Raw genomic sequence first — 12,597 nt, 5'->3', positions numbered from 1 at the left:
AAAAGGGATCTTTGCATTAAATGTGTGATTGCGCCCTCTATTAGACATCATTAAACTAATTCCAGATCTGTCTTATTAAGACTTTATGAGCCTTTCTTAAAGCTATAATTTCCCTCTCTGCCCTCATTCACTTCAAGTCAAATATTCAAAAATATGAAAATTGCAAATTATATACTTATTTTGTAATCATTTTTGTAATCGCTCGATAATGGACTGTGAATGTTAAAGTATAAAGATGGTGATATGAGGTTTCCCTGAAAGCTAATTTCTGCCACATAAGTAAAAAGAAATCAGTCATAATGAAAAAAAAATAGATAAAAAGTCATAATTATGATAAAAAAAAGTCATAATTATGACAAGTAAATCTCAGCTTTAAATCTCATAATCATGACCTAATATGGTTATAATTATGATTTACCAAAGCATGATTTCTTATTTATGTGGCGGAAATGGGCTTTCATAGGTTTATGATGTTACATGAGAAGGATGCTAATACGCCATCCCAAAGAATCATAAGACTACATCTAATTGAACATGTAAGATTTGCTTTGTTGACTGTTATAAAGAAACACAACCTTCTCCAAAACATGCACACACTGAATGAATCCAACCAACTGACGTGCATGCCCATTGCATCTTTTCTTCCTCCAAGCACCCTGAGCTGTAATTAACCCCTCAGCTCAGGATTCCAGCTGAACATATTGATTCTCTCACATAGGGAAGGACTGAAGATTACACTTTAGTGCCTTAAGTGAACTGATAAGTCAGCCTCGCTCACCTAAGGCTATGCCGACAACAATCTGTTTTTAAGAATAGACGGAAAAGCAATTAATATCATTGAATTCAAATGATGTTTCAGAGATATGACAAAGTCTTGACAAGAGGTACCAAAGTTTTGCATACTTTATGGCCCAAGCTTTATTCTTGGGTTTAATCTCTCGCTGAAATTGACAGCAGAGGAAGAGGCCCGTCATCCGTGATAGCTCAACAGCATCTTGGGGTTGAATCCTTTAAATCTGCCACTTTCCTTGGGCTTAGCCCTTGCGATAACCTCTCAGTGTACACACGCAAAGCCTGTTTCAACCGCCAACTAAATTTCCACACACTTTGATGGCAAACGTAACCCTGGCTCAGACATTTTTGGGATTTAATAATAATGGTTCTTAAAATTAGCAGCCTATGGGTTAGCAACTAGCATGAGTGTTTTTTAGCTTCAGTTCTTCTCACCACACTTCAGCGCTCCTCCGCTGTGGCATCAGCTGCTGGAGCTAATGAAACGTCAGTCTGATAATTGAGGCAGTGCTGGTCAAAGGATTGAGCAGAATAACTACTCTCTGTCTTGCTCACAGCCATCTGGTTCATTGGCTCGGCTGCTAGATGGGACAGAAACAGCTTTCTCTCAATGAACTAAACAATGTTTTACTTAACAGTCGGAGTAAAAGCTTGTCAATGTCACTTCAAAAGCATTTCATTTATACTGTTAATACTTTCTAATGGTTAAGGCTCTTTTTACATACAAATGGCCAATATTAAAACTGTAGATAAAATTATGTTACCTAAAATTAAGTATGAGTGAATTTAGGCATAACAGCATTATAATTTATATTATAAAAACGGATATTCATTTTGAGATTCTCTGAAAATTACATGTACCTGAAATGATTAGTGTTTTAAGATTAAATTGAAACGAGTGTAGGCTAGATTATGGAAAATATATAATATAAATATTTCCCCCGAAAAATGAGCACGTACAAATAAATAAATACATTTTGTATATAAATAAAATACCCAATATATCTGATAGATAAAAAAATATGCATCCCTATATATCATTCAATATACAGACTATGTTTCATAAGTTTAGGGTTGTAAAGATTTTTTTTTTATGTTTTTGAAAGGAATCTCTTATGCTCACCAAGGCTGCATTTTCTATTTTCATATATTATGAAATGTAATTCATTCCTTTTATGGAAAAACAGATTTCTCTGCAGTCATTACTCCATTATTCAGTGTCACATGATCCTTCAGAAATCAATTTAATGCTAGTTTGGTGCTCAAGAAACATTTCTTCTTATTATCAATATTGAAAACAGTTGTAGCCTACTGTTTAATATTTTTATGAAAAATGTGATACATTTATTTCCATTATAAGCTCAAATGAATAGCATTTATATTAAAACAGAAAACTATTGTAACATTAAAAATGTCTTGACAGTGACTTTTGATCAATTTAATGTGCCGTTTCTGATTAAAAGTACCTTTTAAAAAAAAATCTAAACATTTCTGCATGACATTCTAGGAAAGTGCATTTTGTCTGTCCACAGTTGTTTTCCCCTCATACCAAGGTGTCCTGAGCGAACAAATTTTCTCCAGAGACACAGTGTGTCCCCATTTAATCACCTTCGTTTCTAACTGTCTTAGGGCCATGGATATGGAAACATTGTGCAAAGCAGACTGGTGTGGTTAAAACTGGCCGAGAGCATGACTGATAACAGGTGACTAGGACAGTAACCTCATCTAATACGTAAAAAGAAGCTGAATTGAGCTACACTGACCTTTCCCTGTAGACGCCCACTATTGCTTCAGTCAGCAAGGTCCACTGTATCCGAGAGAAACTCAAATAAAGCATTTCATTGTCTTTCTTGGAGATGAATTCCCCTATGTTGATATATAAATAAAAAAAGGTAGCGATCAAACAATGATTTCTAAATGAGTTTCACCCTATCAGAACATGTACTTTAGAGTTCAATGAAAGCTCATTATCATCATCCAACTGTGATGGAGATCTATGCATTTTGATAGAGTGATGAAAACTGTATGAAGCCTCGCTCCCTCGATGACAGACCTCAAGTCGTCTTTTTCTTGACTAACTCTTCTCCATCATATCCCTAGCACATCTGCTTCTAGGCGTGCTCTCAGACAATGACATATAGCCACAATTAGCCCTGGAAAGACTTCAATTATGATAAAAACCCTTCACCCCTCTTAGGCCATGATTAAAAAGCTCTCCTCCACTCCAGTGCCTCTGATAAAGAGCTCTCGTTTCACACCATCACTTCTTCGTCGGGATAATAAACCACTCCACCAGGGTTCTGCCCGATGCCTTTTACCTCTTACGTCTGCTGTCCCACTGAGGAGGAATGCTCAGCCATTTACATTTTCACATTTGTAGCAATAGAATGACCCTCCCAAAGACACATTAACGTGAACGTAAGCTGTTGACCCGGCATTCCAGACAAAAATAAACAAGAAAAGCGTAAGAGAAAAGACATGAGACTGCTCACAAGACCTTCATCCTCATTTGAGAATGACAGAAATGTCCATACAAAATTTTGGAATGAGATTTGCTTAGTAACGTGTTTGATAAATGGATTTGCTGTAATGAGATGGAGCCATCACAAAGTCATGAAAAGAAACCTAGAGGAAGAGAGAGAGTGGAAAAGAGGGATAGTCTTTCGGCTGTGTTCTGTCAAGGGAGAAATTACACACTTACTGATTTTTTTTCTCCCAAGGATGGCCACCATAGATCATACGTCGGGATTTACGAGCCAATTTCCAACATGAAATATAGACACCGAGAATCAATTTTACCACTGTTTTTCACTTTCTCTCCTCTCAACAGATCACAGCTGCTAGCTTTCCTCAGGTACCATTGAAGCTGCTTTATCTAGCCTACAGTCAGAAAAGAAAGATAAAGGGATTAATTCCTTTCCAGTGGACACTACCACTTACCTGATATTTAAAATAATATTTAGTGAGCTTGTGGAAAAAAAAATTAGCCTACCAAATCCAGTAACTTCGTTTTAATATGTGTGTAGCTTGGTAACCTCCAACGCCTGGTGAAGCCTAGGCTTCTTTATAAACTATTTTCATTGACAGAGAGAGACTAAAAAAAAAAAAAAAAGACATAACTGGCTTCATTTTGTTGAACTGATGTATATTATAATAAAAAAAAATAAATAAAAAAAAACATTTCTAATACGAAGTAACAGCCTTTCTATTTTGTGTAATATTGCTTAACTATAACTAAACTTTAATAAACGAAATGGGAAGTCCACACTCCACACCACGGCTATAACGATAACGGCACAGAGGAACGATAATTGGAATCACTTTCAGAACCATTTTTTTCCTGATGAACAACAGAAACATAAACAGCCCTCTAACTCAGTTACAAACAATATATTTGAATAAAATAGAGATAAACAAGTTTTTACAAAAATGTAAATGTCTCAAGTTCTAAAATAAATTACAATAGCCTTAATATTAATAAATAATTGTTCACAGAGATCTGTTCCAAAGAAAAGGAAACCTTTCAGTCAGAAAGTCTTTCGATGTTAGCCTACTGCCTCAGTTGAGAGCCTCCCTACAGCTCTTTACTGCCTGGCATAAATTTATCACGGGTTACGCAGAGTTGACATGTAAATTATAAATGTTTCCTGTCATGTTCAATACTGTAATGAATTTACTGGAGATGTCTTTATCGCGGCGAATTCATGAAGTGGCGATGACGAGCGGCAGAGCTCGCGCTGTTCACGTTATTGATGCGCGCGCTTGACAGCTAATTTAAAACGCACCGAGTGCCTCACAAACGCGCAGCAAAATACCCGAATCTCACGGAACAACTCAACGCACGGATGTGTTTAGTTAATGCTGTCAGCTTCATTGTCTAAGTCAAATGATGCTGAAAATTTGACCTAGGTTTACATGTTTTTAAAATTCTAAACCAGTACCTAAACTAAATATTCAATAGCTTATATTACACCGAATCATGGTCCTAGATGATCATTTCCTTTTTTCCCATTTCATTACACTTTAACACACTTGGGAAAAACATTTATTAAACAAGGACATTTTACAGGTAATAAGCTCAATGTACAAGAGCATCTATTTGAGATGGGCGAGACTGTCTTCAACTCTTCTGAGAAAACACAGGATTGCAGATGAAAAACAGCACATCAAAATGTCAGACGTAAAGATAGCAGTTAGACAGCGACACCTCCAAAAATTGAAACATTGTTCCAGAGCCTGCTGTTTCAAGACACAGCCAAAAACAAACACAATAATGTTCCATAAATTCCCCAACAGGATCCAGGCTCATACCATCTGTCCAACATACGTTCATTTCAGACAGACAAGCAGACATTCTTTTTTCTCCCTCTACTTGCTTCTGTCGTGTTATGTGCCGATTAGCTCTCTCTGCCAATTTACAGTTCATCTGGGTTTGGGCTGCCTGGTTGGACAGAGGAGGTGGTATAATGGAATAGGTTGTCAAGGGTGGTCTGTGTCATGGTACAGGTTTGGTCTTGAGAACGAAGAGAGGAGGGAAGCAGGTGGGATTGAGGGGTGGCGGACAGGGAGGGTAGTCATTGTGCTGAATACATTAACAAAGAGAGCCAGAGAGCGGTCATCAAAAGAGCAGATAACGGATGACCTACAACCACAAACTCAGCCTCTGACCCCAACCAAAACAGGCAATCACTTAAGAGAGCTCCAGACACCTCTCTCTCCTCTTCCAAAAATGTCCAATCGAGTTTACAGAGTCATTTATGTCACGGTTTCTTCACCTTCTTGATAGATGAGGAACTCGAAGCAGATTCTCTGCGTTTGCGCTGTACAAAGAGGAACATGAAGAAAACCATATTCAAATAATTATGCTGCCAACAGTGGAATTTTGTGAAAGATTCATTGAAAAATGCTTTTTTAATCAATAGCTCAGCAGTTGACGTACAATCAAAGCTAGTTGCGTATTTATGTGAAAATACTTTAAAAAAATTAAGGTTTCATGATATTTCTAAATATCTGAATGCACATTAACTAACGATCTGATAAGCATTATAATATTGGAAATGTATAGTGTTACCTGTTACACTATAAATTCCCAGTTATTAGGATTATAATAAGAATTCATGATAGATTCTTTGTTCATGATAGTTTGTCTGTGTTGTTTTGTCATGGCCTAGTCTTGTCGTGGTATTTTACTAAAGTAGGCCTATCATAAATTACCAAGCCAACCATTAATTAAGTCATGGCAATTTACAGATATGCATTAAAATAAAATAAAAAACTCTGAAAACTCACCGAATTTGGAGTGAGTGGAGCTCCAACCACATCAATAATCTGCTCTTTGGCTTCAGTTTTGATGTCATCAGCGCCAAGCCAGGATTGACTGTCAGGGGCTCCACCGCTCTCGCTCTGTGGTGTGACGGCGCCCCCTGCTTTTAGAAGTGCGTCATAGCGGTGCCGCAGCATCTGCTGTTCGTACTCACAGTTACTGTAGGCCTGCTTCAACTCGTAAACCAGGACCAGGTCGCTGCGGAGTTCATTAAACATGTGCACTATCTCCTCTGTGGGCATAGGGTTGAGGTCTGCCGTGGAACGAGAAGAGAGATCTGTTATTATAAGACTTTCTAAACTGAACTGTAATTATTTAGGTTCATTTTAACAATCCCAATATTGATTTTTAAATGTATCAAGATCAATTGTTTACTCTATGCTAGTGTTTTCAGCATCATGGCAAAATAAGTCATATTTCACCTAAGTTCAAATTGATTGTTATGAGGTAAAGGTATTGTTCTGTGAAATAATGGACAAGAATAGGCCAGGGTTTGTACACATTTTTACCAATACATTTCCATGACTTTTGACGCAATATTTACAACCTAAAGCTCCATTAAAGTCTAGTATACTAGTATGTAAAATAAGATTAATTTGGATTAATGTTCAATTAAAACTCCATGTTCAAATTTATTTTAGCATATATTAAAGGGTCAGTTCACCCAAAATAAAAATATGTTGGAGTGAGATTAATATTTTGTAAATAAAAATATTTTTTTGCGCAAACAAAGTCACATGGATTACTTTAATGATGTCTTTACTACCCTCCTGGGGCTTAAAAGTGGTAGTTGCCTTTAACTAAAATGAATGACTATTAATGTCTATTTTAATGTGTTTGCTTGCTATTTGTTTTAATAATAAGTACAAGCTGCGACTGTGCCAGCCATTACTCCACGCAGAGAACATAACATCACGCGCTTGAATGCCGAATGCCAAATATTGTAATTTAACCAGCATTATCAATTAAACAAATTCAATTATACAGATATTCGAGAAACCAATTTTCTAGGTTTATTCAGTTTTCCAAAACATTTCCAAGGTTGGAAATTGCTTTTTTAGAGTTCCACAGCTTTTCCAGGTTTTTCATGATCCAGAATAAGATACAGCATGTGGAATGTACCGGAATCAATCAAATGACTCTTTCAAACCAGTTATTTTTAGTGAATAAAAAACATACAGCACTATCCGTTACTAATCCGTTTCACAAACAAATAATCTGTACATACAATGCACATTATCCATTAATTAATAAATCCTAAATTAATCTCAAAATCTCTAAAGTCTCAAATTTCTATCCTATTTAATGGTAGTTTATCATTTAAAATACCTTTATACATGGTTATAATAATAAAAATGTATACAAGAAATACAATTGCAAGAAAATGTTATTACAAATGAAATTTGCCCAAATTAATAAGAATAGAATTAAAATCAGAACTGAATCAATAGCTTATGAAATCAGAACCAGTACCGTTTTTTCAACTATAGAAATGATATGGTAGGTAGGAGCTCAGAAGTAATGCAACTTAAAACGTTACTTACCCACTCCTTGCTCTGTTAGGATCTGTTCAATTGCTTTTATTTTCTTCTGTCCAACTGAGCTGGGCAGCTTCATCTAGACACACAAATCCATTAGTTAACAAACTATACTATAACTACAAATAAACTTCAAGTAAACTTAAGTTGTGCTTGTGTGCTCATGTCTGAATCCATGAGGTCTTTGGAACTCTAGATGGAACATTAACACCTTTAATCTCAGATGGCTACATGGTAGAAAAAAGTGGGAGCAATGGAATAAAAATGGGGTCATCTTTCATTCATAATACCCCTGAAATGCACTTCAGAGAGGGCAGATCAAAACATGTTTATGCACCAGAGTCTGACTAACAGATGACCAGCCACATCTGAGTCATATACTACCCCAGTACCATCCTTAATGCGTTTTATATAGAGCGACCTCCCTTCATTACTCTTTAAGAGGAATGCCTTCCTGTGGGTAGATTACTCTACCTATGACTGTGTGAATCAATCAACTCCTGGCTAATGAGAGAGAAGTTAAACGCCACAGGCTCCTGTGGAGAGGAGGGATGCATCATAATATTCTGCATAGATCGTATATTAAGAAACGGATCAGGGGTCAGTTTTGTCGAAGCGTGCAAGTTGATCTTACTCTCTGGCTCCGCAGTGAAACACCAGCAGATTTGAAGTCTGGGAATTTGATGCCTGCAGTTTCCGGAACAGCCTGCCATTGGACAGATGAGAGGGCATTAGAGAAGAACGTGATAGAAAGTTTGAAAATTTACAGATTTAAAAAAAGAAAACTTTAAATGCACACACACACAAAAATCACAGCGATCATCCTGACTTTGCACTTTCTTTTCTATTGAAAATACCCCCCACCCATTAAACAACTATTATTATCGCTGGCTGGTTAACTTTGAATTCAGACCGTGTGAATGTATATAAAGAGAAAATTACAGGTTTTTCCATCTCTCGTTTCTGAGGCAGCTTCTTCTTGGTGGCTTTGCGTTCAGCTCTGCGCATCTCTGTGTTCGTGTCAGCGGCTGTAATGAGCTTCTGGAGGTCCTGGGCCTTCTTCTCACGCTCCTTCTTGCGCGTCTCAATCTTCCTCAACTCCTGGATCAGGTATTCCTCTTCTGCCACCTAAAGGAAGGAAAAGGTAGCGGTCAACCGCTTTGATGGCGTTTCGGAAATGTCACAGTCACACCCTTTCCACAACTGCGAGTTTCAACACAGTACTAACGCAACCAGGCTCCACTCCTCTATTTTGCATATGTCTTGAGTGAAAATGATTTAAATGAGGAATATTGTGGCATGCACATTCTTGGAAGAAAACTCAAAACTACAATCAAGGCGTTTCAGGCAGTTGAGGAACAGTGCTTGCTGTTTGAGCATGGTAAAGGTCTGCATTCTCTATAACTAACATTACATCCTGAAGAAGATAGTTGAACATGTAAAAAAGCTTAATAGGTCCTCTTTAAAAACTGATACTAATATATCACTGTTGTAATAATTGTTATGCAGATTGTGAGCAGTCTCACCTGTTCTGGAGTGCGGTTGAAAAGTCTTTCGAGCTGCTCTTTCCTGCGTTTCTCATGACCAGCATCAAAGATGTAAATCTTAGGCTCAGTTCCTGTTCCAGCCCGAACCTTTGTTAGTTTGCCGCAAATGCTGTAATAACGCTCTTTAAGATCCTCCGCAGAGCGCTTCTACAATTACATTGAAAGAAATGTGATTAGAAGGAAGCAAAATGTAACGTGATAAAATGACTATTTTATGTTCAGTTAAAAGTAGAATCATGAAGAGGAATTTACTCTGTACTGTTGGTGATCATAGCGATCATGGATAACAATAAACCTCAGGTCGAAACGTTTACACAAGTCAAACAGGTGATCCGTTTCAGCTTTCGTCCATCCGTCGTCATGAAGATACATCTGATACTCCTGCTCAGAGTACGCAGGCACCTGCACAGTCTACGAACAGGAATACGATTTTCAATAACATGCCAAGGAGAGAAATTTCTATTTCAAAACAAAAATATAACACAATCGCTTCTCTCTTTCCTCTACTAATGTCATTTGAACAATCTTCTCTTTCCAACCTTGTTGAAGCGAGCAAATGGGTAGTCCTTTCCCTCCTCCGCTGCACGTCTCCAGTGATGGAAGATGGCTCCATCTTTTCTAGCTGGATTAGAAAAGGGCATCCACTTCCAGGGCCGCACCTTCTTACAACCCAGTTTCGCTTTCACGGTCCGGTAGCCTTGCGTAGTATCACTCGGTAACAGGGGAGGGGCATCCCGACTGAAAAAAAGAAAACGTTAATGATATGTTGTTCATGTTTCAATGTAACAATATCATCATCCATTGGCAGCATACAGGGCTCAACTATAAGGATTTTTAATACAGGGCTCAACTATAAGGATTTTTATTACAGGGCTCAACTATAAGGATTTTTATGACGGCCTAGTCGGACCAGTAGTTTCGATTTTCACTTGCCCTTGCCCAAATTTTCACTACCACAACAAAACAAAATATATTCATATATATATATAATAATAATATATTAATAATAATAATAATTATATATATATATATATATATATATATTCAGCTTTCAAAAGCTTGGAGTCAGTAAGTTTTTTTCAGCAAGGATGCATTAAACTGATCAAAATTAACAAGATTTTGGTCCCACTTTATATTTGGTGTCTTTAACTATTATGCAATAACATTTAAATTAATCAATTGATTAGATGCACTTATAGTTTTTACATTGTACTCATATTTAAAAAAAAATCCTGCATGTAATTACAGCAGTACTTAATTTCTGTAATTACATCGTTGACCCTTCCCTTATCCCAGCCTACACCTAGTCATACCACCATGTCTCTAACCTTACCCATATCCCACCTCAGTAAGTGTTTTGCAAAACAACATGAACACAATAAGTAAACTGTAGGTATTTTTGATGCAAGTACATAGAAGTTAGACACCTAAACATAAAGTGTAACCAAGATTTCTAATTCAATGCTGTTCTTTTGAACATTCTATTCATCAAAAAACCCTGAAAACAATGTGTCACAGTTTGCACAAAATATTAAGCAGCATAACCAAACCAGGTTTCAACATTGATAAGATATTTTTCTTGAGCAGCAAATCAGCATATTAGAATGATTTCTGAAGGGTCATGTGACACTGAAGAGTGGAGTAATGATGCTGAAAATTCAGCTTTGCCATCGGAATAAAATAAGATGTAAATATATTAAAATAAAAAAGTTATTTTAAATTATATTAACAGTTCACAATATTACTGTATTTTCGATCAAATAGATGCAGCCTTGGTGACCATAAGAGACTTTACAGAACTTTTGAATGGTAGTGCTAAGTGTATTATAATAAGCTTACTTTTCAAAAATAAATGTATTTGATTTTTAATTTGCATTTTGCAATAGCTGAAAATTATGACACCTATAATAAACTCATACAAACCCTTGAATAAACTCATACAATTGCTGTACAATTGATATAATATAATAGGGCTGTAAACGATTAATCGAATCCAAAATAAAAGTTTGTGTTTACGTAATATATGTGTGTGTATTGTGTATAATTATTTTGTATATATCAATACACACACATGCATGTATATATTTGAGAAACATTTGCATTTATATAGGCTACTGCATATATATTTTTATATGATTTATATTATATATAAATAGAACTATTTTTATATAAATAACACATTTTTCTTAAATATATACATGTGTGTGTATTTATATATACAAAATATTATACACAATGCACACACATATATTATGTAAACACAAACTTTTATTTTGGATTTGATTAATCGCGATTAATCGTTTACAGCCCTATAATATAACATGTTGGCGAACAAGATCAAATAAATAAATGATACATTTAAACAGCAACATAATCTCCTGCTTCTCATGTGAATAATTTTTTTAGAGGGCAATGCAAATAAAATCTCATAATATGGGCAATAAAACAGTGAGATGAAAATGCTGAGCCGAGACAGCAATCTTACTTTTTGTCTGAATACAGCAAGGCATAAACTTCTCGGTGCATTCCTTCTGGTCTCTTGAAGGTTAATGTCTCTGTTACTTTCTTGGCTTTTTTCTGCAAAGAGAAACAGAATGAGAATTGTCTCAATACATAGCCAAGACATCTGTCCCAGTAACATCCATCTATCTGAATTCAATAGTTTGCAGGTGTTGGTTCTCTGTGCCAGGTTACCTTGTCTGAGTTGATGAAGTCCTTCTTGCTGATGGGTCCTGGATCATTGTCTCCTCCTGTCAGCTCCAGAATATCCCTCACGTCAGCACCGGTATTCATGGTGAAGGACTAATAGTTTAGACAGAATGATCAGCAAAGAGATGCACATATAAAATACGTATACAATGAAAGGGTTGGTTTGCTTTTGAAAGCAGACAAATAAGCTTATTATGAGAACAGAATGAACCACTGGCAGCAGTACATCAGACAACGATCATAATAACACAGACAACATATCAGGGTTAAATGTTCGAACTTGTTTGCTGGGTCTGTGTGAGCTGGTAGATAAAGAAATAAATTATAGCTTAAAACCTGAGCGAATCTCGGAATCAATGAGCTTAAGTTACAGGCGGGAACCGCATTGAGCTCATACAGTACTCCCAGAACAGCATTTACGAACAATAAGGGTAATATAAGTAACGTTTAAACTTACCTAAGAAAAATAAATGCAACCTGTGTTTCTAAAAAATGTATGTGGTCTGTATTTGCGTGACAGTGTTAGCTGAAATGCTGCATCTAGCGGCGGATGCAGATCTCCTCTTCGACGGTGGGCTCCTCTGTGCTTCACGACACAGTTGTGGAAATCATCGCCTCCTACTGGACAAAAGGATGTAGTGCATCTACAATACACTCGCTGTTCATAAAATGCCTTACCTATGGTATA

General features: G+C 36.5%; 1 protein-coding gene across 1 annotated transcript; it reads right to left on the bottom strand.

Annotated features, from left to right (window-relative positions):
* Positions 1 to 4,649: 4,649 nt before the first annotated feature.
* Positions 4,650 to 12,568, bottom strand: dmap1 (DNA methyltransferase 1 associated protein 1). The gene is made up of 11 exons (XM_079638052.1): positions 12,367 to 12,568; positions 11,895 to 12,002; positions 11,686 to 11,777; positions 9,740 to 9,938; positions 9,453 to 9,611; positions 9,180 to 9,347; positions 8,596 to 8,781; positions 8,288 to 8,359; positions 7,660 to 7,732; positions 6,082 to 6,368; positions 4,650 to 5,612 (listed from the first exon to the last, which is right to left on the bottom strand). Exons 2-11 carry the CDS (start codon positions 11,991 to 11,993, stop codon positions 5,553 to 5,555), a joined length of 1,395 nt encoding a protein of 464 aa, XP_079494178.1. The 5' UTR covers positions 11,994 to 12,002; positions 12,367 to 12,568; the 3' UTR covers positions 4,650 to 5,552.
* Between the last annotated feature and the right edge of the window lie 29 nt (positions 12,569 to 12,597).

The sequence above is a fragment of the Phoxinus phoxinus genome, assembly GCF_949152265.1.
Source record: "Phoxinus phoxinus genome assembly, chromosome: 15".
In the NCBI taxonomy this organism is placed as follows: Eukaryota; Metazoa; Chordata; class Actinopteri; order Cypriniformes; family Leuciscidae; genus Phoxinus; species Phoxinus phoxinus.
Note: the sequence above shows the minus strand (reverse complement) of the source record. Positions and strands in the feature narration are given on the sequence as shown.